This window comes from Thalassophryne amazonica, chromosome 6 (assembly GCF_902500255.1).
Source record: "Thalassophryne amazonica chromosome 6, fThaAma1.1, whole genome shotgun sequence".
Taxonomy (NCBI): Eukaryota; Metazoa; Chordata; class Actinopteri; order Batrachoidiformes; family Batrachoididae; genus Thalassophryne; species Thalassophryne amazonica.
In genome coordinates, this window is record NC_047108.1 from 94,577,044 (window position 1) to 94,604,631 (window position 27,588).

Consider the following 27,588-nt stretch of genomic DNA (forward strand, 5'->3'; position numbering starts at 1 on the left):
GGTTTTAATTGCACCTCATACGACCTCATAATGCACCTCACACAACACCATGCTTTAGCAGGTCCTCACCAAGGACCTGTGGTTTTAATTGCACCTCATATGACCCCATGTTTTAGCAGGTCCTCACCAAGGACCTGTGGTTTTAATTGCACCTCATACGACCCCATGTTTTAGCAGGTCCTCACCAAGGACCTGTGGTTTTAATTGCACCTCATACGACCCCATGTTTTAGCAGGTCTTCACCAAGGACCTGTGGTTTTAATTGCACCTCATACGACCCCATGTTTTAGCAGGTCCTCACCAAGGACCTGTGGTTTTAATTGCACCTCATACGACCCCATGTTTTAGCAGGTCCTCACCAAGGACCTGTGGTTTTAATTGCACCTTATACGACCCCACACTTTAGCAGGTCCTCACCAAGGACCTGTGGTTTTAAATGTACCTCATATGACCCCATATTTTAACAGGTCCTCACCAAGGACCTGTGGTTTTAATGCACTCATCTCAAGCGCCTCAAACTAAGCAGGGTAAACAACAACAGTAATAATAATCATCATAATAAATCCAATGATATGTGTTCCTTGTGTGTCTTGTCTGGTCCTCTGTTGTGTGTTATTTTGTCTATACTGTCCAGTGTGTAATTGTTATTCACTCCTGTGTTATATTATACGAGGTCTGTTAGAAAAGTCAATCAATCAATCAATCAATCAATTTTATTTATATAGCGCCAAATCACAACAAACAGTTGCCCCAAGGCGCTTTATACTGTAAGGCAAGGCCATACAATAATTACGGAAAAACCCCAACGGTCAAAACGACCCCCTGTGAGCAAGCACTTGGCAACAGTGGGAAGGAAAAACTCCCTTTTAACAGGAAGAAACCTCCAGCAGAACCAGGCTCAGGGAGGGGCAGTCTTCTGCTGGGACTGGTTGGGGCTGAGGGAGAGAACCAGGAAAAAGACATGCTGTGGAGGGGAGCAGAGATCAATCACTAATGATTAAATGCAGAGTGGTGCATACAGAGCAAAAAGAGAAAGAAACACTCAGTGCATCATGGGAACCCCCCAGCAGTCTAAGTCTATAGCAGCATAACTAAGGGATGGTTCAGGGTCACCTGATCCAGCCCTAACTATAAGCTTTAGCAAAAAGGAAAGTTTTAAGCCTAATCTTAAAAGTAGAGAGGGTGTCTGTCTCCCTGATCTGAATTGGGAGCTGGTTCCACAGGAGAGGAGCCTGAAAGCTGAAGGCTCTGCCTCCCATTCTACTCTTACAAACCCTAGGAACTACAAGTAAGTCTGAGAGCAAAGCGTTCTATTGGGGTGATATGGTACTATGAGGTTCCTAAGATAAAATGGGACCTGATTATTCAAAACCTTATAAGTAAGAAGAAGAATTTTAAATTCTATTCTAGAATTAACAGGAAGCAAATGAAGAGAGGCCAATATGGGTGAGATATGCTCTCTCCTTCTAGTCCCTGTCAGTACTCTAGCTGCAGCATTTTGAATTAACTGAAGGCTTTTCAGGGAACTTTTAGGACAACCTGATAATAATGAATTACAATAGTCCAGCCTAGAGGAAATAAATGCATGAATTAGTTTTTCAGCATCACTCTGAGACAAGACCTTTCTAATTTTAGAGATATTGCGCAAATGCAAAAAAGCAGTCCTACATATTTGTTTAATATGCGCATTGAATGACATATCCTGATCAAAAATGACTCCAAGATTTCTCACAGTATTACTAGAGGTCAGGGTAATGCCATCCAGAGTAAGGATCTGGTTAGACACCATGTTTCTAAGATTTGTGGGGCCAAGTACAATAACTTCAGTTTTATCTGAGTTTAAAAGCAGGAAATTAGAGGTCATCCATGTCTTTATGTCTGTAAGACAATCCTGCAGTTTAGCTAATTGGTGTGTGTCCTCTGGCTTCATGGATAGATAAAGCTGGGTATCATCTGCGTAACAATGAAAATTTAAGCAATGCCGTCTAATAATACTGCCTAAGGGAAATGTATAAAGTGAATAAAATTGGTCCTAGCACAGAACCTTGTGGAACTCCATAATTAACCTTAGTTTGTGAAGAAGATTCCCCATTTACATGAACAAATTGTAATCTATTAGATAAATATGATTCAAACCACCGCAGCGGAGTGCCTTTAATACCTATGACATGCTCTAATCTCTGTAATAAAATTTTATGGTCAACAGTATCAAAAGCAGCACTGAGGTCTAACAGAACAAGCACAGAAATGAGTCCACTGTCTGAGGCCATAAGAATCATTTGTAACCTTCACTAATGCTGTTTCTGTACTATGATGAATTCTGAAACCTGACTGAAACTCTTCAAATAGACCATTCCTCTGCAGATGATCAGTTAGCTGTTTTACAACTACCCTTTCAAGAATTTTTGAGAGAAAAGGAAGGTTGGAGATTGGCCTATAATTAGCTAAGATAGCTGGGTCAAGTGATGGCTTTTTAAGTAATGGTTTAATTAGTGCCACCTTAAAAGCCTGTGGTACATAGCCAACTAATAAAGATAGATTGATCATATTTAAGATCGAAGCATTAATTAATGGTAGGGCTTCCTTGAGCAGCCTGGTAGGAATGGGGTCTAATAGACATGTTGATGGTTTGGAGGAAGTAACTAATGAAAATAACTCAGACAGAACAATCGGAGAGAAAGTGTCTAACCAAATACCGGCATCACTGAAAGCAGCCAAAGATAACGATACGTCTTTGGGATGGTTATGAGTAATTTTTTCTCTAATAGTTAAAATTTTATTAGCAAAGAAAGTCATGAAGTCATTACTAGTTAAAGTGAAAGGAATACTCGGCTCAATAGAGCTCTGACTCTTTGTCAGCCTGGCTACAGTGCTGAAAAGAAACCTGGGGTTCTTATTTTCTTCAATTAGTGATGAGTAGTAAGATGTCCTAGCTTTACGGAGGGCTTTTTTTTATAGAGCAACAGACTCTTTTTCCAGGCTAAGTGAAGATCTTCTAAATTAGTGAGACGCCATTTTCTCTCCATCTTACGGGTTATCTGCTTTAAGCTGCGAGTTTGTGAGTTATACCACGGAGTCAGGCACTTCTGATTTAAGGCTCTCTTTTTCAGAGGAGCTACAGCATCCAAAGTTGTCTTCAATGAGGATGTAAAACTATTGACGAGATACTCTATCTCACTTACAGAGTTTAGGTAGCTACTCTGCACTGTGTTGGTATATGGCATTAGAGAACATAAAGAAGGAATCATATCCTTAAACCTAGTTACAGCGCTTTCTGAAAGACTTCTAGTGTAATGAAACTTATTCCCCACTGCTGGGTAGTCCATCAGAGTAAATGTAAATGTTATTAAGAAATGATCAGACAGAAGGGAGTTTTCAGGGAATACTGTTAAGTCTTCAATTTCCATACCATAAGTCAGAACAAGATCTAAGATATGATTAAAGTGGTGAGTGGACTCATTTACATTTTGAGCAAAGCCAATTGAGTCTAATAATAGATTAAATGCAGTGTTGAGGCTGTCCTTCTCAGCATCTGTGTGGATGTTAAAATCGCCCACTATAATTATCTTATCTGAGCCAAGCACTGAGTCAGACAAAAGGTCTGAAAATTCACAGAGAAACTCACAGTAACGACCAGGTGGACGATAGATAATAACAAATAAAACTGGTTTTTGGGACTTCCAATTTGGATGGACAAGACTAAAAGTCCAGCTTTCAAATGAATTAAAGCTCTGTCTGGGTTTTTGATTAATTAATAAGCTGGAATGGAAGATTGCTGCTAATCCTCCGCCTCGGCCCGTGCTACGAGCGTTCTGGCAGTTAGTGTGACTCGGGGGTGTTGACTCATTTAAACTAACATATTCATCCTGCTGTAACCAGGTTTCTGTAAGGCAGAATAAATCAATATGTTGATCAATTATTATATCATTTACTAACAGGGACTTAGAAGAGAGAGATCTAATGTTTAATAGACCACATTTAACTGTTTTAGTCTGTGGTGCAGTTGAAGGTGCTATATTATTTTTTCTTTTTGAATTTTATGCTTAAATAGATTTTTGCTGGTTATTGGTGGTCTGGGAGCAGGCACCGTCTCTACGGGGATGGGGTAATGAGGGGATGGCAGGGGGAGAGAAGCTGCAGAGAGGTGTGTAAGACTACAACTCTGCTTCCTGGTCCCAACCCTGGATAGTCACGGTTTGGAGGATTTAAGAAAATTGGCCAGATTTCTAGAAATGAGAGCTGCTCCAACCAAAGTGGGATGGATGCCGTCTCTCCTAACAAGACCAGGTTTTCCCCAGAAGCTTTGCCAATTATCTATGAAGCCCACCTAATTTTTTGGACACCACTCAGACAGCCAGCAATTCAAGGAGAACATGCGGCTAAACATGTCACTCCCGGTGCGATTGGGGAGGGGCCCAGAGAAAACTACAGAGTCCGACATTGTTTTTGCAAAGTTACACACCGATTCAATGTTAATTTTAGTGACCTCCGATTGGCGTAACCGGGTGTCATTACTGCCAACGTGAATTACAATCTTACCAAATTTACGCTTAGCCTTAGCCAGCAGTTTCAAATTTCCTTCAATGTCGCCTGCTCTGGCCCCCGGAAGACAATTGACTATGGTTGCTGGTCTCGCTAACTTCACATTTCTCAAAACAGAGTCGCCAATAACCAGAGTTTGATCCTCGGCGGGAAAAACGGTTAGAAATGTTAACGGGTTGGCGGTGTACACGGGGCTTCTGTTTAGGACTATGCTTCCTCCTCACAGTCACCCAGCCGGCCTGCTTTCCCGGCTGCTCGGGATCTGCCAGAGGGGAACTAACGGCGGCTAAGCTACCTTGGTCCGCACCAACTACAGGGGCCTGGCTAGCTGTAGGATTTTCCAAGGTGCGGAGCCGAGTCTCCAATTCGCCCAGCCTGGCCTCCAAAGCTACGAATAAGCTACACTTATTACAAGTACCATTACTGCTAAAGGAGGCCGAGGAATAACTAAACATTTCACACCCAGAGCAGAAAAGTGCGGGAGAGACAGGAGAAGCCGCCATGCTAAACCGGATAAGAGCTAGTAGCTGCGCTAAGCTAGCGGATTCCTAAAAACACAAAGTGAATAATGTGTAAATAATTTAGAGGTGATTCAGCAGAGGGAGTGCTTTAGTTAAGGCACGTGAAGATTACACTGTGAAACAAATTGTTATCTAGTTAACTAGATCAATCTAACTGCGCAGATTAAACAGCTAACAGATACAGCAAAACACCGCTGTGCTCCGGAACAGGAAGTGATACAATACCGCAGTGAGAGCCAACCACCAGTAGAGGCAAGCAAGAGCTCAAGACTCTAGTATCCGACCTTATTATTTTTTTAAAAAACCATATGGATTTGAATCACGTGTGATTGCGTCAGACAAGCTTGAACCCTCGTGCGCATGCGTGAGTTTTTTCATGCCTGTCGGTTGCGTCATTCGCCTGTGAGCAGGCTTTGAGTGAGGTGTGGTCCACCCCTCTCGTCTTTTTTTTATTGCGAATAAATGTCTGAACGATTTGGAGCTTTGCTGCATCAATTTTTTTCCAGAAACTGTGAGAGACCTCCAGGTGGACACCGTTTGAAAAATTAATATGGCTTTCAGGGATGATTTTATGGGGATTAAACAGATTACGGGGTGTTACTGCCGCTTTAAGGACGGCCCACAACTGCTGAGAGCGCGGCGCCCTCCCAGCCCCCATCGACAGGCTGACACCCCGCTGGAACAACCAGATCATTTCCAACGTGAAAGCTTTGTTGATCCGGGACCTCGTCTGACTTTCACAAAAAGGCAGAAGATGTGGACATCAGCACTTTTCCCGGCACATTCCACCATTACAGGAGTTTTTTTCATGGAAAGAAAAGCGGAGGGACGCGCCACGGCTCCGTTCATTACGCGGGACAAAACCACCTCGGTGTTGGTCTCTCAGGACAGCTTTCAGGTGGATTTCAGACGGACTGCGGTTGCTTTTCAGTCGTGTGAATATCCGATTGTGATTGTGCATGAGCTGGACATGCCAGAACATGTCCCGTGAGGCTTCATCACAGCGTTGCTTTGCGCCGAGCGGCTGCACCGCAACGCGCGGTGGAGCAGCTTCTCTTTCCATGACAAAAACTCCTGTAACAGTGAAATGTGCCGTTCATTTTTAAACTGGACGCTGTCTTGATCTGGTATGTCATCTGACTAGCACAGGAATTGTGAAAAGACGTGGACATCAGCACTTTTCCGGCACATTAAGACAGACAAACTAAGGTTTGAACTTTGAGAGTGTTTACACACGAGAGAAAAGTGAGAAAATGTTCATGCCTGATTGAGAAAGTGTATAAACTGTGTAGTGAGGGGTTTTACAGCTTTGAAACGTCTATAATAATTGTAAAAAATAACGCTGATTACGTCGCGGTTTCGCGTATTACGGGCTATTTTTTAGAACGCAACTCCAGCAATTAATGAGGGACCACTGTAACACTTTATTGATTATATACTACAAAACAATTGATACGACAGCCGCTTTTGACGCTCTATTGGCACGCGTCGTGATTGGTGGAGTTCTTTTTCATTGCCGTCTTTCCGGCTTCCATGTCGTAAAATGAGGGTGTGTCTGAAGCAGAGTCTGAATATTTATGGGCGTGTTTATTATAATTACGATTGTTTCCACCCGCCGCATTTATCAAGATCACGTCAGGCGTACGCCAGAAATTGGCAGGTGCACACTGCTTGATACATGTCATGGCGACTTTGGTGTATTTCAAGTTTACGCTGTAAATTTAAGCCACAAGTGCGCAACATTGATACATGAGGCCCAGTATGTGTATATATGTATATATATGTGTATGTATGTATGTGTATATGTATATATGTATGTATATGTATATACATATGTGCATGTGTGTGTATATATGTATATGTATGGGTGTGTGTGTATATATTGATATGTATGTATGTGTGTTCATATGTATGTGTGTGTGGGTGTATGTTCACATACATATATAATTGTATTATTTATATGCTTTATATATTATATATGAAATATTAAGCTCAAAATGACGGCAACCGTGTATTTTAAGTAATTTAATTTAATTGAGGATGGAATTGGGGGTGGAAGTCAATAAGCTTGTCTTCATCTCACTCCTTTCCAAGTTGATTCTGTTTGTGTTGTTAATTCATTTATGCCTTTTCTTGTCTTTACTAATTTTCTTTTTTCTTTTCACCATTTTATGAACAGTGTCAAGTGTGTACATAAAACTGTACTATTTGTTTATATTGTTTATATTATTATTGTTTATGTTATGTTGACTTGGAATAAACAAACAAACCAATGGGATTTTTCCCATTCTAATCCAATTCCATCGTTTGCACGGTTTACAGTTTCGGACTTTTTCTGTAAGTAATTCAGTTGGCGAAGCTTACTGTAGCAACAGCGTCTTCATGCCAAACTGGAAATTCTGTGAGCAGACCCACAGATTTCTCCATCTCTTCAGATGCATTGAGTTAAATCCACACTAAATCCATCAATCAATCAATCCAGTTAAATCTATGAAATCCACCCATTTTGGTGTCGTCGTTGCTCCGCCAGTTTTTGTCGCTCTCAGATGACAGCACCATTATTGACACCTGCGTAGCAACACAGTCAGGGCGCAAAGTAATACATCAAATGTGAAAGGGTCGAATATTTTGCCACCGTCAAGGCAATATTCTATGGTCTGAAATCTCACACGATTGACCAATCAGATTTGCGGAACAAATGTAGTTGGATTAGAATACAAATTAATCTAATTTTGCTGTGTAAAACCATTTGGAAAACAACTAATATCTGCTTTAAAACATATGCGAAACATTTTTGGTGTGGAACTGTTAAGCCACTATCAACCTGAATATCTGTATTATGCAGAATAAAAACCTGTTAAATGTGGTGCATCCAAAAAGTATTCACGGCACTTCACTTTTTCCACATTTTATGTTACAGCCTTATTCAAAATTGATGAAATTTATTTATTTTTTTCCGCTGATCATCCTTGAGATGTTTGTACGTCTTAATTGGAGTCCACCAACTCCCAACAAAGGGATAAATTCAGTTGATTGGATATGTTGTGTGTAGAATTTTGAGGAGAAAATGAATTTTGTCCATTTTGGAATAAGGCTATAACATAACAAAACTTTTCAGATTCACTGTATCTTTCCCTGCTGGTTTAGAACAAGTTCAAGCCAGTTACAAATTAGTTAATATCTGGATTAAACTGGCTAAGTGTAAGATTTTGTTTTTGCTGTTGATCAAAAAATAAATAGCTTTTTATTCTATATATAGTGACTGTGATCTTGAAATCTGATTTGATTTGATCCACAGTACAGAATCAAACCAATCAGGATCTAGGTTCTATGTATGAACAGGATACATTAATATGAAGTCACAGATCAGTGTTCTGTTGGTCACATCACCTTTTGACTTTGGGTGACCTTGGAAGGTCAAACTCAAGGCCATAACTGCTGACCTCAGTCTGGAGCCAGTATAGATTAATAGAAGGGTTTTGTGTTAGTCAGCAATGAAGTGGCTCAGTTGCATAGAATGGATCAAATGTCACATTGAACCATGTATGATGCCATCACTGAATCACAAAGAGTGAATTTGCGTGGATTAATGTTAAACATGAGGCATGGGTATTGCACTGTCTGAGTGACCCTTCTTGTTGTAATACAAAGCACTGCCATAAAACAGGATACAATTCTGACACTCTCTCACCCAGTGGTTTTCCCAGAATCCAGTGATGATGGCCGGGCCCAGAGAACGTGCAGGGTTCATACTCGCACCAGAGAGGCGTGCCTGATGGTACAAAGAATGTGCGAGTCAGACATAAAGGCAGAAATAAACATGACTTTAGCGTGTTCCTGCCGGGACAGATTGGAGACAAGGGGATGGCAACATTTTTCAATAGGCTCTATTTTTACATGTTTTGGGGTTCAACTTTTACAATTGGGACAAAAAAAGCTTTTTATTGGTGCAGTATTGTTTTCTGTGTGCTCCTGATCCCATCAGATCTTTGAAGTGAGGCACTGTAGATCCTGAGTAGTGCTTGATGTTGGACTGTTTCTCTAAGAACAAATGGAGCAGCATCAGGAAGGACATCCAGTGTAAATTTATGCCAAAAACTAAACTGCTGTGTTGACCTGCCTGGGCAGTTGAAAGAAAATCAACAGTGTTTTAGAATGCAAACATCACAATGCGCTAAGTTACTACATATAATGTTATTGTACTGCTTCTTGCAGTGTGGAGAGGTTAAGAAGCGCTGTCTTACGGAATGAGCCACTCATTGACAATCGATGTAATCACTCAGTGGAGAGCGGCACCACATGGACTGGATGTTAAGATAAGTGGCGTAAAGGTGCCCTGACACTTGCATGACTTTGATGCACGCAGTTGCAGGCACTGTGTCACACAGGAGAGTCAACTCGTCTTTAACGGGTGTAGACTGAATGTGAGAGGGGCACCGGTGCGTGCCACTGCACAAAGAGAATTTTAAAATGTTCAAAAAACTTTCACTCATAAATGTTGTGCAACATGGCGCCATCTGCAACACTACGTGCAGCTCGTCAAGTCGAGTAAAGAAGAAGTGAACAGAGCGAGCGACTGCGTCAGTGCACCTCATCAGAGCGCAGCTCGTCTGAACGATTATGACGAGATATTAAATCTATCATAAACATACTTGTACAGCTGCACACAAGAAGGAAAGAACATGCAACTGTTTTACTGAGCCATGACAATGTAAACATGACAAATAATTACCTTTTAAGACGGCTCCAAAGGCTTTCTCCAGCTCCTTCAACGCGTGCACGAACAGCTGCTGCTAGAGCAGTCCTCTGTGATTCAGGAAGCGATTAAAGCCATTTTCAACAGCTAACTTGCAGAGAAAAGGATTACCGTATTTTCCGGACTATAAGTCGCACTTTTTTACATGTTTTGGCCGGGGGTGCGACCTATACTCCGGTGCGACTTATAAATGAAAAATATACCGGTAGGATCTCAATTAATTTACTGTAACAAAACAATTTTACGTGACAGAGTCGATCTATGTTTTAAAATGGCCACCGGAAAAGGAAATGCAATGCATCATGGGCACTGTAGTATGACGGCCATCCTATAGTTCACGCTGGTCGCGATAACCAATCAGAGAACAGAACTTTGGATGCGTATTCCTCACCTCACCCACAGCGTGTGAAGCTGACGAACACGGTGCTTGCTGTTATTCCGGCATGGCGAACAGAACAGCTTCAACCCTTGGATATCAATGTGAGCAGAGTGTTTAAGTTGACGCTGAGAGCTGTGTGGGAGCACCGGGTGAGCGACGGTGGAGGATTAGCGTGTGCACTTGGAAGGAGCTGGCGTCGATGATTGTGAAAAGCGTTTGAAGCAGACGAACATGGTGTTTATTCCGGGACGGCTAACAAGACAGCTTCAACCCTTGGATATCAGTGTGAGCAGAGTTGACGCTGAGAGCTACATGGGAGCACTGAGCGACGGCGGAGGATTAGCGTCTGCACTTGGAAGGAGCTGGATCGACACCGCTGGGAGGTCATGAGCTGCGCAGGTAGGCGCTGCATGGTTCGGCTCGCAATGTGGTCCGCAAAATACAAACATATCCGTAGGTAAAATGCAGCTCACAAGAGGGCACTCGAGGCTTGTGTGACTGTTCCTGCGACTTCTGACTACCATAGAAAAATAAAAATTTTAACGTTACTGATAACATAACAAGACAACGGAGAAGGCCCGAAAAAATGCCACCAAAAAGAAAATCATACTCTGCAGATTACAAGTTGCGACTGGTGAAATATGCATCCGAAAACGGTAGCCGTCACAATATTATCATCTGAACTTTTCATGTTAACATACCTGTATGTCCATGGGACTTATAGTCCAGTGGACCTTATTTATGGTTTATTTTTCTTTATAATGGATAAAGTGGCTGGTGCGACTTATACTCCGGTGCGACTTATTTATGGTTTATTTTTCTTTATAATGGATAAAGTGGCTGGTGCGACTTATACTCCGGTGCGACTTATAGTCCGGAAAATACGGTAATCCTCCACGAAATAGTTATTTCATATGCGCAGTGTCCAGTGCACAGCGCGTGGCAGCCGGTGAAACAAAGCACGGCATCCAGCTGGGAACACAGTGGGTGGGATCATCACAACGATGTGCGTGCAAGTGGACGGATCAAAGTTGTGCAAGTGTCAGGGGGCTTAACTGTATAATTTAAAATGTATATCTACATTTACTGAGTTCAACATGCTCACCTTTACCTTTGCTTGACCCGTATGGGTAACGCAGCTGGCTAGTTCATGAGGTGTTTGTGTTCAAAATCAGTGTTTCACCAATTAAGTTATTTTCTATCCTGAGTGAAAATATGAACCCCAAACATCTAAAAAATAAAAATAGAGTCTAGGTTGTAAAATGTTGATGTTCCTCTTTAAAGTAAGACATGTAGCTCAGGTTAATTTGACCATCATGTGTGAGATAAAACCCACATAAACATCATCATATCCTCCAAGAAGCATGAGCCAATTTCCACCAAACAATATGTAGAGTCCTGTGATAGATTACTGGCCTGCTGGGACAGGCTTCAGTCCCCCACTCTCTTGACCTTTAATTGGGATAAACGGGTTTAGAAAATGGATGCCTGGATTGATATATCGATGACAGGGAAACCCAAAATTACTCTTAAAGGGTTTGTTTTAACAGTGTCAGTCACTGGGGTAAAAGGTCAAATGCACTTTTTTCACTTTATTTTGCATTGAACTTTCAGTGCATCTGGAAAGTATTCACAGCACTTCACTTTCTCTGCATTTTGTTATGTTACAGCCTTATTCCAAAACGGATTAAATTAATTTGTTTTCCCTCAAAATTCTTCACACAATAATGACAATGTGAATTTTTTTTTGAGATTTTTGAAAATTTATAAAAAAAAATTAAAAAAATCTAAGAAATCACACATACATAAGTATTCACAGCCTTTGCCATGAAACTCAAAACTGAGCTCAGATGCATCCTGTTTCCATTGATCATCCTTGTGATGTTTCTACAGCTTAATCTCAGTCCACCTGGGGTAAATTCAGTCGATTGGACATGATTTGGAAAGGCACACATTGTTGTGTGGGCCGCTGAAGAGGAGGTACTGCTGGCCCACCACCACCAGTCGGCGCCCTGCTTGGAGTGCGGGCTTCAAGCATGAGAGGGCGCCGAGACAACAGAGAGTGACAGCTGTCACTCATTTACACCAGCTGTCACCAATCACCACCGTCCCTACAAAAGCCGGATTATTACTCCACCTCCTCGCCGAGAAATCAGCTACCGTCTAAGGTAACCTTCTCTGCGGTGATTATTATAACTAAACCTTGTTCTGTGTGCAGCCGTATTCCTGTGGATTGAGTCTGAAGCTGGATTGGCGGATAGTGGGAGTGCGACGTTCTTCGCCTCTTACTCCATCCAGGGAAGAGACTAACAGGAGCTGCATGGGTGAAATTGTATCTGGAGGTGGAGGTTTTCCCTCCTTGAAGATCTGTAGGTGAAGGAGTACTGGGTGTGTGGATACACACTCACCATTAACTGTTTTTTCATCTTCTGCCAGCAGTACCAGGGTCTGCAACAGAAGACGGTCTCCTATCTTCGAGCCTGCCCGCACGTCACCTTGTGTTTAATTGGCATTGTATCTTTGTCTGTATCCAGTTGTGCGTTTCACAACATTAAATTGTTACTCTTTGTCTTATCCATTGTCCGTTCATTTGCGCCCCCTGTTGTGGGTCCGTGTTACGACACCATCCCAACAGATTTCTCGGCCATTCGTCATGGATCCCGAGGGGCGTCAACCACAGCTTGAACAGCCAATGGGAGAACAAGGAGCGCAGGCGTCAGCAGGAGGTGTGGTAAGTGATCTTCAGCAAATCCTTATCGCTTTCACCGCTCAGTTAAATCTGGTAGCCGAGCAGAATGCAGTCCTCAATCGGAGGGTGGAGGCTCTCACCGCCAGAGTGGAAGCGCGCGACTCGAGCGCTGCTGCAGTGACTCCTCCTGCTGGCTCTGGGCCACAGACAGACGTTCCACTGGCCGTTCAACAAACCCCCCCACCGTCCCCTGAAGCTTACATAAGCCCTCCAGAACCGTACGGAGGCTGTGTCGAAACGTGCGCAGACTTCTTAATGCAGTGTTCGCTCGTTTTTGCACAGCGTCCAGTTATGTACGCATCAGATGCCAGCCGGGTGGCTTATGTGATTAATTTGCTTCGAGGTGAGGCACGCGCCTGGGCTACGGCGCTTTGAGAACAGAATTCGTGTCTCCTGACGTCATACGCTGGGTTTGTACGGGAATTCAAACAGGTGTTTGATCATCCCAACAGAGGCGAGACCGCCTCGAGCATGCTGCTGTCAATGAGACAGGGGCGCCGGAGCGCAGCTGATTATGTAGTCGACTTCCGCATCACGGCTGCGAGGTCCGGCTGGAATAATGTTGCGCTCTGCGCCGCCTTCGTAAACGGACTGTCTCCGGTCCTGAAGGAGCATCTGCTGGCTAAGGAGGAACCGCAAGATTTCGACGGGCTTATCAATTTGGTTATACGCTTAGACAACCGGTTGAATGAACACCGTTGGGAGCAGGCCGGGGGGCGTGGTCGGGCTCAAGCCGTCCCTCTTTCCTCCGGGTCCGAAAGGGTGTCGTCGTCCCCACGTTCCACTGCCAGAGGGCTCCGTGTGGCAACAGCTCCCCCTGCTGACGAAGCTATGGACATGAGCAGGGCCAAATTAAAATCAAATATCAGACAAAGGAGGCTGGCCCGCGGGGAGTGTTTTTTCTGTGGCTCTTGTGAGCACAGGTTAAAAGACTGCCCCAAACGATCAAACTCCAACACCCATCCTTAGGAACTGGGTTAAGGGTGGGCCATAATATGTACACGGGGAAAACCCATAAATCAGCACGAATCCCAGTAACAATCCTGAGTGGGGATTTAACCCTTCACGCCCCAGCACTGGTAGACACGGGGTCAGAAGGGAATCTGCTGGATAGCAGATGGGCCAGGGAAGTAGGGCTTCCTCTGGTGGCTCTGCCTTCACCATTGAAGGTGCGAGCACTAGATGGCACTCTACTCCCGTTAATTACACATCAGACACAGCCCGTGACCTTGGTTGTGTCTGGAAATCACAGGAAGGAGATCGTGTTTTTTGTGACACCTTCTACCTCCCGAGTGATTCTGGGATTTCCATGGATGGTGAAGCACAATCCCCGGATTGATTGGCCGTCTGGGGTGGTGACGCAGTGGAGCGAAACCTGCCACCGGGAGTGTCTTGGATCCTCGGTTCCACCCGGAATCACAGCTAAAGAGGAGGTCAAAGTCCCCCCCAATCTGACGGCGGTGGCCGAGGTGTACCACGATCTTGCTGACGTTTTCAGCAAAGATCTGGCACTCACTCTTCCCCCGCACCAACCGTACGATTGTGCCATCGATTTGATCCCGGGCGCTGAGTACCCGTCCAGTAGATTGTACAACCTCTCACGTCCGGAATGCGAATCGATGGAGACCTACATCCGGGATTCCTTAGCCGCCGGGTTGATTCGGAACTCCACCTCCCCGATGGGTGCGGGTTTCTTTTTTGTGGGTAAAAAAGATGGCGGACTCCGTCCATGCATTGACTACAGAGGGCTGAACGAGATTACGGTTCGCAATCGATACCCGTTGCCCCTGTTGGATTCGGTGTTCACGCCCCTGCATGGAGCCAAAATGTTCACCAAACTAGATCTTAGGAATGTGTGGTTCGGATCCGGAAGGGAGACGAATGGAAGACGGCATTTAACACCCCGTTAGGTCATTTTGAGTACCTGGTCATGCCATTCGGCCTCACTAATGCCCCCCCCCCCCCGCGACGTTCCAAGCATTGGTTAATGATGTCTTGCGGGACTTCCTGCACCGGTTTGTCTTCGTATATCTGGATGATATACTCATCTTTTCTCCGGACCCTGAGACTCATGTCCAGCATGTACGTCAGGTCCTGCAGCGGTTACTAGAAAACCGGTTGTTTGTGAAGGTGGAGAGAAGTGTGAGTTCCACCGCACTTCTTTGTCCTTCCTGGGGTTCATCATCTCCTCCAACACCATCGCCCCGGATCCGGCCAAGGTTGCGGCGGTGAGAGATTGGCCCCAACCAACAAGCCGTAGGAAGCTGCAACAGTTCCTCGGCTTTGCAAATTTCTACCGGAGGTTCATTAAAGGTTACAGTCAGGTTGTTAGCCGCCTGACTGCCCTGACCTCCACTAAAGTCCCCTTCACCTGGTCGGATCGGTGCGAAGCCGCGTTTAGGGAGTTGAAACGCCGGTTTTCGTCTGCACCAGTTCTGGTGCAGCCTGATCCTACTCGCCAGTTCATAGTGGAGGTGGACGCCTCTGACTCAGGGATAGGAGCCGTTCTGTCCCAGAGCGGGGAGTCCAACAAGGTTCTCCATCCATGTGCCTACTTTTCCCGCAGGTTGACCCCCGCTGAACGCAACTATGACGTGGGCAATCGGGAACTCCTCGCGGTGAAGGAGGCTCTTGAAGAGTGGAGACACCTGTTGGAGGGAGCTACAGTGCCTTTCACGGTTTTCACGGACCATCGGAACCTGGAGTACATCCGGACCGCCAAGCGGCTGAACCCCAGGCAAGCCCGCTGGTCCCTGTTCTTCGGACGCTTTGACTTCCGGATCACCTACCGTCCCGGGACTAGGAACCAACGATCTGACGCACTGTCCCGGGTGCACGAAGAGGAAGCCAAGGCCGAGTTGTCAGACCCCATCGAGACCATCGTTCCCGAGTCCACTGTCGTGGCCACCCTCACATGGGACGTGGAGAAGACCGTCCGGGAGGCCCTGGCAAGGAACCCGGACCCGGGGAACGGTCCTAAGAACAGACTCTATGTCCCACCAGAAGCCAGAGCTGCCGTCTTGGACTTCTGCCACGGATCCAAGCTCTCCTGTCATCCCGGAGTGCGTAGGACCGTGGCAGTGGTCCAGCAGCGCTTCTGGTGGGCGTCACTGGAAGCCGACGTCCGGGACTATGTCCAGGCCTGTACCACCTGTGCTAGGGGCAAGGCGGATCATCATAAGATCAGGGGCCTCCTCCAGCCCCTGCCTGTGCCTCATTGCCCCTGGTCTCACATCGGCCTGGACTTCGTCACGGGCCGCCCGCCATCCCAGGGCAACACCGTCATCCTCACGATAGTGGACCGGTTCTCCAAGGCGGCCCACTTCGTGGCCCTCCCGAAGCTCCCGACGGCCCAGGAGACAGCAGACCTCCTGGTCCACCATGTCGTGCGTCTGCATGGGATACCATCGGACATCGTTTCGGATCGTGGTCCCCAGTTCTCCTCGCACGTCTGGAGGAGTTTTTGTAAGGAACTGGGGGCCACCGTGAGTCTCTCGTCCGGGTATCACCCACAGACGAACGGCCAGGCAGAGCGGGCGAACCAGGAGTTGGAACAGGTCCTCCGCTGCGTAACCTCCGCGCATCCGGCGGCTTGGAGTGACCATCTGGCCTGGATCGAGTACGCCCACAATAGCCAAGTCTCATCTGCTACCGGCCTCTCCCCTTTTGAGGCGTGTTTGGGGTATCAGCCCCCATTGTTCCCACTTGTGGAGGGAGAGGTCGAGGTCCCCTCGGTCCAGGCCCACCTGCGGAGGTGCCGCCGGGTGTGGCGGACCGCCCGTTCTGCCCTGTTGCAGGCCCGGACGAGGGCTAAGGCCCATGCAGATCGCAGGCGTTCCCCGGCCCCTACATACCAGCCTGGGCAGGAGGTGTGGTTGTCAACTAAGGACATCCCACTGCAGGTTGAGTCACAGAAACTCAAAGACCGGTTCATCGGACCTTTTTCTATAGTCAAGCTCCTCAGCCCGGCCACAGTGAAGCTGAAACTCCCAGCTTCACTGCGGATTCACTCAGTGTTTCATGTCTCCAGATTAAAACCATACCACGCCTCACCACTCTGCACCCCTGGACCCGTACCACCTCCTGCCCGCATCATCGACGGGGAGCCAGCATGGACTGTTCGTCGGCTCCTGGACGTCCGTCGGAAGGGCCGGGGTTTTCAATATCTGGTGGACTGGGAGGGGTACGGACCCGAAGAACGCTCCTGGGTGAAGAGGAGCTTCATCCTGGACCCGGCCCTCCTGGCCGATTTCTACCGCCGACACCCGGACAAGCCTGGTTGAGGGGGGGGTCCTGTTGTGTGGGCCGCTGAAGAGGAGGTACTGCTGGCCCACCACCACCAGTCGGCGCCCTGCTTGGAGTGCGGGCTTCAAGCATGAGAGGGCGCCGAGACAACAGAGAGTGACAGCTGTCACTCATTTACACCAGCTGTCACCAATCACCACCGTCCCTACAAAAGCCGGATTATTACTCCACCTCCTCGCCGAGAAATCAGCTACCGTCTAAGGTAACCTTCTCTGCGGTGATTATTATAACTAAACCTTGTTCTGTGTGCAGCCGTATTCCTGTGGATTGAGTCTGAAGCTGGATTGGCGGATAGTGGGAGTGCGACGTTCTTCGCCTCTTACTCCATCCAGGGAAGAGACTAACAGGAGCTGCATGGGTGAAATTGTATCTGGAGGTGGAGGTTTTCCCTCCTTGAAGATCTGTAGGTGAAGGAGTACTGGGTGTGTGGATACACACTCACCATTAACTGTTTTTTCATCTTCTGCCAGCAGTACCAGGGTCTGCAACAGAAGACGGTGACCACCTGGGGACTCAGGACTTGGCGGCTCCGGTGTTCTTCAGGTCGATGGTGGTGGAAGCTGTGTGGGTCCCGGCTCTTCGATCGCCATAGGTCTCCTATCTTCGAGCCTGCCCGCACGTCACCTTGTGTTTAATTGGCATTGTATCTTTGTCTGTATCCAGTTGTGCGTTTCACAACATTAAATTGTTACTCTTTGTCTTATCCATTGTCCATTCATTTGCGCCCCCTGTTGTGGGTCCGTGTTACGACACCATCCCAACACACATCTGTCTACATATAAGGTCCCACAGTTGACAGTGTATGACAGAGCACAAACCAAGCATGAAGTGAAAGGAATTGTTTGTAGACCTCTGATAGGATTGTCTCGAGACACAAATCTAGGGAAGGCTGCTGCTTGAAGGTCCCAATGGGTACAGTGGCTTCCATCATCCGTAAATGGAAGTAGTTTGGATACACCGGGACTCTTCCTACACTGAAAAAAGTGAAACACAGTGCACTTCATTCAAAGTACTTATTTACATTGGTCTAATGGAAAATTGTGGTTTCCAGTTTAAATCTGCTGGAATCACTTTACAAAATCCTAAATATACATACAAACTAAAAAATTAGCTGTAACAAATTACATCAATTTTTTTAAGTTGATCCAAAGTAGCATTTTTTTCAGTGTAGAGCTGGCTGCCTGTCTAAACTCAGCAGTAGGGGGAGAAGGACCGTAGTTAAGGAGGTGACCAAAACCTGATGGTCACTCTGTCAGAACTCCAGCATTCCTCTGTGTAGAGAGGAGAACCTTCCAGAAGGACAACCATCTCTGCAGCAATCCACCAATCAGGCCTGTATGGTGGAGTGGTCAGATGGAAGCCACTCCTTAGTAAAAGGCACATGACAGCACACCTGGAGTTTGCCAAAAGGCACCTGAAGGACTCTCAGACCATGAAAAACAAAATTCTCTGGTCTGTTGAGACAAAGATTGAACTTTTTGGTGTGAATGACAGGTGTCATGTTTGGAGGAGCCATAGCCCAGACCTGAATCCAATTGAACATTTCTGAAGAGATCTGAAAATGGCTGTGCACCAACGCTTCTCATCCAACCTGATGGAGCTTGAGAGGTGCTGCAAAGAGGAATGTGCAAAACTGCCCAAAGATAGGTGTGCCAAGCTTGTGCCATTATATTCAAGAATCTTTGGGTCTGTAGTTGCTGCCAAAGGTGCATCAACAAAGTATTGAGGAAAGAGTGTGAATACTTATGTACATGAGATTTCTTATTTGGAATAAATTTGCATCAATTTCCAAAAAAAAAACTTTTTTCATGTTGTCATTATGGGGTGCTGTGAGTAGAATTTTGAGGGAAAAACATTAATTTACTCCATTTTAGGGTAAGGCTGTAACATAACAAAATGTGGAAAAAGTGAAGCGCTGTGAATACTTTCTGTATGCACCGTATAAGGAGATGAGTTCCAGAATTGCCCAACAGTGATCAAATTTGCCAAAGGTCAATCATTGAGGTCAACATCTTGTCTCCTTGTTTGTTTCTTGGCCTACTCCTCTCAGGTCCTTCAGCTAATTTTTACCAAACTTGGTATGTCAATAAAGGTTGACCCCAAAATTGCTGTTAAAGACTTCATTTTGGCAAAGGTGAAGGAATTTGACTTTTAATCCAATTTGGATGAAATGTGGCACACACTCAGATGGATTCCAGAGGTGTCCTGGTCAAGGTCAGCCAGGTGTCATTCACTGGGGCAAAAGGTCAAGGTAATTGGGCTCAAATGTCAGATTCCCATCACCCTTATCATCTTCATTCCTACTAAAAAGAACGTTCTGAAGAGTGTGCAGCGTCATGAATGACCTGGTTTATTGTCAGCAGTGCTGCAGAGTGACCGTCCGCTCTTCGCTCCTAAACAACCCTCCAGCTGATGAGCTCTGATAGAAAATAATGCGTCTTACTCCAATCAGCACTCCAGTAGTGTGTGCAAGTCCAATAGCCAGGTTTCCAGGTTCTGCGCTGTCCCTCCGACGCTGCTCCTCCACTGAGAATATGGTGAAAACCAGCTGGAAGGTGCACAAAACTTCTATCCCCAGAGCCTGGGCCGCATTCAGCTCTATGGGCACCTGAATGAAGAGCCCAAAATGTTTCAGAATAAAGTGTGATTCAAAAACAATGTCATGTCTCACTGATTTCAACTGACCCTGTTGACAAAGTAGTCAGCTGTGCGTTTGAGTGGCAGGGCCAGGTAGAGGGCCCCAGCACCTAAAAAGGCCCCCAAGCACTGCGCCGCTACATAAACAAGGGCCCTGAGTGCATCCACCCTCCGAGTTGCCAGCAGAGACAGAGTGACCGCAGGGTTCACCTGATCACAGGACACGTGAGGAAACACTGAAAACTGTTACCCACACATCCAGCAACCACACAGCGAAGACGCTCACCTGTGCACCGCTTATATCTCCAAAACAGTGAGCCAGCGCAACAATTGCGACACCCGCTGCCACGGCTGGGTACATCGGCCCCCCGGGGACCTCACCAGGACCTGGAATAGAAGCACCCAGCATGGTGCTCACAAACACCAGGGTGCCGAGCAGCTCTGCAAATATCGCACGCCAAAACTGCCGGCTGCGGAGCTGCACAAAGAAAAACAACACACACACACACACACACGCACATTTAGCTGACAAACATCTTGTGAGTCTGGGAAAATTAAAACATTGAAAACTAGTCGTATAGAAACACAAAGTCTTGACTGATGCTGTTTTGAATTTATATTAAAGATGTCACATATTGTCTAATCTTTTTTATAATAATAATTTAATTGAATCCATGTCAGTAATCTGTAATTTAATACTTTGACACATCCTTGGAACGGCTGGGTTACATTTGATCCCTTAATAAATGAAGTTGTGCCTTCTTTCCTAAGAATTCAAAGTAACATACTCTGCATTCACAGGACCAGTTCAAATCCTGTGCATAAAAATCAGCTTCTGGTTAGTTGCACCAGTTCTACAAGGAAGGATTTAAGCTTTAAGGCAGTAAAAAAGGACGCTTACCTCACGACACGTCATTTCAAGCCGAGTGCCAAAGTGTTTTTCTGTAGGTCCGTCTGCGTGTGCCCGTGTGCAGCTGAGACTCTGAGAGCTTCAGGGTATCTGCTACATCACTCAGTCATTTGTAAAAGAAAGACAAGAGTCCTTTGATGAGGAGAGCTGCCTCCTCCTCACCCTCTCTTTGCCGTGTGTCTCAGTCAGGTTGTCTTCTGCACCCTCTAATGGTTTTTCTGTGCACACCCACTGTGACGATTATCAGAAAATAATTACATAAATGTGATGGCAGACATCATGGCTGGAATTATACTTTGCCAAACATTTCCTTGGCTTTGTGTGTCTAACTTTGTCCAGCAGATGATGATCTTTGTGGCCACGGCCAATCTGGACTTCACCTTGTTACTAATTTCCCCACCATTTTTGACTTTGCCCAAGGTCACAGGTGCTTTTAAGCATCTAAGACTATCCAGTCAACTGCCACATCCTGCCAGCAATGCCAGTTTGTGACTGGATGATATATTTTTGTGGCCACGGCCTCGGTGGGATTCGAACAACAGATCACTCATACTGGAAAACAAGGGTCTCCCAGGTTAGCCAAAGGTCCCCACTGACCAAGCCAGTAGGAACGTCGTTTCAGTCTGGACTTCACCTTGTTACACATATTCAGAAGCCCACAGGGACTTTTTCGCTTGAAAACTGAAGTCACTCTTGAGACTTTCATTGCCTGGAAAAATAAAGTGCACAACTTGCACTGTTGCCTCACAGCAAGAAAGTCATGGGATCACTTCCTGCCTGGGCCTTTCTGTGTGGTGTTTGTGTGGGTTCTCTGGCTGCTCCGGCTTCCTCCCACTTTCAAAGACATACAGGTTCAGTGAATTGGAAACTTTAGATTGACCATGAGGGTGTGGCTGTGTTTGTCAATCTATATGTGGACCTGCGATAGACTGGCATCCTGTCCAAGGTGAACCCTGCCTCTTACCCAATGACTGCTGGGATAGGCTCCAACCTCCCCATAACATTTAATTGGAGTAAGCAGATTAAGAAAATTATTAAATGAGCAATTATAAGGGCAGGGTTAAAGCATATATGAACTTGAACAAACAGCAGGCAAAATATTTATGGAACCCATCACCATTTTTCTCAGTAAATATATTTCTAAAGGTCCTACTGACATGAAATTTTTATCAGATATCTGTAACAACCTAAGTAATCCATATACGTAAAAGAAACCAAAACAAATAAGCCCAGGAATTGTGTGGATAATAAAATGAAATGACACCGGGAGAAAGTATTGAACATACTGAACAAGCTCATCAGCTGGCCCCAGTCTTCACAGGGATCTTCAACACCTCCCTGGAGTCATGCCATGTTCCAGTCTGTTTCAAGTCCTCAATCATAGTTCCAGTCCCCAAGAAACCACGCATCACTGGACTTAATGACTACAGGCCTGTGGCTCTCACGTCTGTAGTCATGAAGACCTTCGAACGCCTGGTTTTATCCCACCTGAAGTCCATCACCGACCCCCTCCTGGACCCCCTGCAGTTTGCCTACAGAGCCAACAGGTCTGTAGATGACGCCATAAACCTGGCCCTGCACTCCATCCTGCAGCACCTGGACTCCCCAGGAACCTACGCTAGGATCCTGTTTGTGGACTTTAGCTCTGCATTCAACACCATCCTTCCAGCTTTGCTCCAGGACAAGCTTTCTCTGCTCCACGTGCCCAACTCCACCTGCAGGTGGATCACAGAATTCCTGACGGATCGGAGTCAGCGTGTGAGACTGGGAAAAAATGTCTTGAACACTCGGGTTCTCAGCACAGGATCTCCACAGGGCTGTGTCCTTTCCCCTCTGCTCTTCTCCCTGTACACTAACTGCTGCACCTCCAGCCACGACTCTGTAAAGCTCATCAAGTTTGCGGACGACACCACCCTCATCGGACTCATTTCGGATGGGGACGAGTCTGCCTACAGGAGGGAGGTGGACTGGCTGGTGACCTGGTGCAGCAGCAACAACTTGGAGGTCAATGCCCAGAAAACAGTGGAGATGATCGTGGACTTCAGGAAAGCCACAGCCCCCTCGCCCTCCCTCGCCCTCACCAACAGCCCCATCACCACTGTGGTCTGTCACCGCTTCCTCGGCACCACCATCACCCAGGACCTCAAGTGGGAGTCAACCATCAGCTCCCTCATCAAGAAGGCCCAGCAGAGGATGTACTTCCTGCAGCAGCTGAAGAAGGCCACGTTGCCTGTCCAGCTGATGGTGCAGTTCTACACGGCCATCATCGAGTCCATCCTCTGCTCCTCCATCACGGTGTGGTACGCCGGGGCCACAGCCAGGGACAGACACAGACTGCACCGCATTGTGGCCTCTGCTGAGAAGGTGATCGGCTGTAGCCTTCCATCTCTCCACGACCTACACGTCTCCAGGACTCCGGGCCGAGCAGGTCGGATCACAGCTGACTCTTCTCACCCTGCACATGGTCTGTTCAAACCACTCCCCTCGGGCAGGAGGCTACGGTCCTCATAACTCAGTCACCTTAAGCTTAACTCTGTCACTTTATGATCTTATCACGGGTCACTTTAGACAATGTACTTTGGTTTTTAATTGCACTCCTCCCACTGCACTGTTTTTTCTGTTTCTCTGTTTTTCTGTTGCACACAGCCTTTCATATTTTTTTTTTTATCTTAGATTTTATCTTATTTTGACACATGTTATATTTTATCTTAGCATTTTATCTCTTCTTAATGTTGCACCATTGTACCAAAGCAAATTCCTAGTCTGAACCCTGTTCACTGGCAATGGCAATAAACTTCTTCTGATTCTGATTCTGATACTTACTGAAATTTATTTCATACTTCATACAAAGGCCTTTGTTGGTAATGAAGCTTCAAGATGGCTCCTGTATGGAGAAGTTAGTCACATGTATCGCTCAGGTGTGATTTTGGTCCATTCTTCCACACAGTCTTCAAATCTTGGCAGGTTCTGTGGACCTCTTCTATGAACTCTGATCTTTAGTTCTTTCCATAGATTTTATGTTGGAGTCAAGTCGGGTGATTGGCTGGGCCATTCCAGCAGCTTTATTTTCATTCTCTGAAACCAGTCGAGTTTCCTTGGCTGTGTGTTTGGGATCTTTGTCTTGCTGAAATGTCCACCCTCATTTCATCCTCCGTCCTGCTAGATTTTTATCAAGAATGTCCCAGTATATATTTCCAGTCATTCATCCTTCAATTATATGAAGTTTGACAGTGCCGGATGCTTAAGAACAGCCCCACACCATTATGTTTCCACCTCCAAACTTCACTGTTGGGTTGATGTTCAGTGCCATTTGACCTCCAAAGATGGCATGTGTCCATGGTATTATGGTATCCAAAGAGTTCAGTTTTGGTCTTATCTGACCAGACTATATTCTCCCAGTATTTCACAGGCTTTGTAAATTTTGTGCAGCTCTTGAGAGAGAGCGCTTTGTTTTTAACCTATCATGAGATGTTTCTTGTGTGACACATTAGTAATAAGACACCTTTTTTATAGATCATCATTGGAACAGAACCAGCTGATATTAATTTGACACTGACAAGGTGCAGGATTGCTTTCTTATTACTGACAGATTTTAGCTGGTGTCTTGGATTCCATAACTTTTTGCATCTTCCTATATTCAAGTGTTTAATACTTTTCAATACATTTCACATTATTATACATAACTTAATTTCTGCACTTATTTTGTGTGTGTGTGTGGATTACTGAGTTGTTACTGATATCTGGTGAAAATTTCACGTCAAGAGCACCTTTAGAAATATATTTACTGAGAAAATTGACGTGTTTAATGATTATTTTACCCGCTGTATCTGATAGCTACAAAAGTGTTAAAAACATCATACTATAATTTCATAAATGTTTGTCTGTCACTTTACCCACTCAATGAAGGTTGAGCCTGAACCTGCCATTTAAGAGTCATCACCACAGAAACAGTGTCATGGCATATTTTAACCCATGTGGGTCAAAATGACTAGTTGTTTCCTGACTAGTTCAGTTTTTTTATCGTATTGGTGATATAAAATTTTAAGTCCTTTATTTGAATACTAAGGAACAAAATCATAGTTATGAATAAGAAATTATTTTTGACAGACATGGTTAAAAAAAAAAAATCAAAAGGGACTACACCTTTAAGTGTTTTCTAATTCATACAAATGTGATTGCTTTGTGCAGCTTCAGAAAACATTGGATGATATGGAATATGCAATAACTAAAACATTTTATTTTTATACTGAAGTGAATCTTACATTTACTTTGACTCAAATTTCATTGCAAACAACATAAACACAAGATATTTAATGTTTTGTGTGGTCAACATTTGGATTTTCATTCCTTCATTTCAGACCTGCAACATATTCCAAAAAAGTTGTACGGGGACAATTGAGGGTAAAGGCACGTAAAGTAAAAAAGTTATTAAATAATGATGTTATCTCAAACAGCTGATCTCAACAGCTGACTGTAATCATGATTTGGTATCAAAGGCTGAGTGTTTGAGGAGCAAATATGTGTAAAGGACCTCTAATTTGAGTTAAACACTTATGACTTTGGGCGTGACCTTTCAAGGTCAAATGACCCATACAAAGGTAATATGAGTTCATATTCGTGTTTAACAGTAAACATAGTTGTATCTTTAACTCATTCAGGGTCACACAAAGTCAAAGGTCATGTGATCAACAGAATGGTGATAGGCGTTCATATTGGGCTTTAATAGTAACCCTAGTTGTCTCTTTGATTCCTTGAAATAGCTATTTTAAATATACTCTCTTTAAGCATAGGGCCATAATTTGACCTTGGCCAGTGGCCATGACTGATATATGCATTTTCTCAAAAACAACTTTATTTCTTGGCTCCAAAGTGGATTAAACTCAACTTATTTTGTTCACACATGAATGTTCAGACACAAAGGACAGAAAACAATATCATCACATGCACATGACAGTGCTGTACACAAGTGTAATCAAGTCAAATCTATGTATCCTATGTGTGTGCATGTGTGTGTTTGTCCACAGGACCAGTCCTCACATGAGTAGAGGTGGAGTGTGGGTGAAACTGTGGATGTCTGTGAGACCTTCACAGGACAAATGAAGTCCAAACACAGACAAGCTCATCTAACAGCCTAATCGCAGTTTGGGTGTTTATTACATCCTATTTTGGGGGGCGGAGGAGCTGAGCGGTGGTTGTCATAACTTTTGTTTTGGTGTGGGCATTAAAAATGATGACATATTTCCTCAAAAATGGATGGATGAATTCAGTACTTTAACATTTCCCATAATCTCCCTGCTCTTCCCAGAATGCACCGCAGTGCCAGCAAAGTTCCAGCGTTTCAAAGCCATGTAAACAATGGCTAGCGCGAGGATGTGGATGGTGCTGATTCCACGAGTTCATGAGCGAGTACGATGATGACATTCTCCCAAATTGAGAGGGTTATCTAGAGGAGGTCTAGCACCTGTGATGGACTTCTGCTGTGCCCCGATGTTGTCTTGTTGTCCATACTTCACGAGGTGTGTTTACATGCCCTAAACCAGCATAGACGACTGAGCGGCCCCCCGTAAAAATTGGTCAGCCCTGCCTTCATTGTACATGTGTCATTTCAGACCACAGCAGCACGTCTGAGACAGTCTCTTCACCCAAAGCGATCAAATGGATTAATGGGATTATTAACCATCAGATAACTCCGACGAGGGCGGTCGCATCTCCTCCACTCTCCCTTATCTCTGTTCTCTGCTTTTAACCTTCAAGTCCCTACTTCACCAGACTGTGAATACCTCAAATTATATTGGATTCTGGATCTATTGGACTACTATTGGATTAACCATGGAATTGATCAGCTGGTCTCTGAACGCTATTGATACCATTTTTTTCTACAAGAAGGTCAGTACCGGGGGATCCTACCTGCCCAGATGGAATGTATCCTGCAGGCTATGTTCTCGACTCCTGGAGTTCCTGGCGTGTGGCATGCTTGGCGCCTTTCTCTGTTGAGGACATCGAGGATTTATTCATTTTTGGTTTTATGGTAGCAGGGCTGGAACTTTTTGGCTTATGTGCTGCCCTGATCTACCAGAAAATTGGCAAGACGGCGGCATCAAGAACCACAGCCCCTTGCTTGTCTGTCATAATTGAGGTTAGCAAGGCAGTGCATTCTCAGACTGCAATGACTCTTGAACTCAGACGCAAATTGGATGACATCTTGGAGCAGATGCGTGCCTTGCAGTTGAAGATTTCAGAGGCTGGTGAATATTCTTAATTCATAATTGGGAATATTCTTAATTCATAATTTGGATTTGGTTGTGCAAGTGGAACTGTTAAAAAGTGTTTTTCACTGCTCAAACCACAACATTACAGGCTTATCAAGCCTGAAGGTCAAATTGCCCGACTGTTTTCCTCCAGAGGAATTTTTTTTCGGCCTGGGTAACATTGGCTGCTTCTTATCTCAACTCACAAAGACAATAAACTGCTTTTCTTTTCACAGGACTGAAACATGCTCCATTCCCTCCCCCACCCGCCCCCTATCCCCCAGCAGCAGTCCCCTTTCCGGTGACGTCACTCCTTTCCCCTTCGGCAGGGGTGGTGCAGTTTTAGCTGCAGCCCACGTTCTTCCCCCCAAGCTGACGGCGGCGCATCTCAGGGTTGCTGCGTGACCTTCACCCACTTGCCTCAATTTGGATAACAAACTTCTTCAAACTTAGTGCACATAATGTCAAATGTGTATGTGCTGTTTTTAATTCTGATGTGTGCCATTATTATGGTAAACAAGTAATAATTGTGGACTAATTG

General features: G+C 45.3%; 1 protein-coding gene across 1 annotated transcript in view; it reads right to left on the bottom strand.

Moving 5' to 3' along the window:
- Positions 1-20,910, bottom strand: part of LOC117512670 (aquaporin-4) — a 35,999-nt gene extending 15,089 nt beyond the window's left edge. Inside the window, exons 1-5 of the mRNA XM_034172819.1 lie at positions 20,791-20,910; positions 20,176-20,367; positions 19,938-20,099; positions 19,696-19,860; positions 8,755-8,835 (exon numbers count right to left, since the gene is read on the bottom strand). Coding sequence (XP_034028710.1) covers positions 8,755-8,835; positions 19,696-19,860; positions 19,938-20,099; positions 20,176-20,367; positions 20,791-20,805 — 615 coding nt within the window. The 5' untranslated portion in view covers positions 20,806-20,910. The remainder of the gene's footprint in view (positions 1-8,754; positions 8,836-19,695; positions 19,861-19,937; positions 20,100-20,175; positions 20,368-20,790) is intronic.
- Between the last annotated feature and the right edge of the window lie 6,678 nt (positions 20,911-27,588).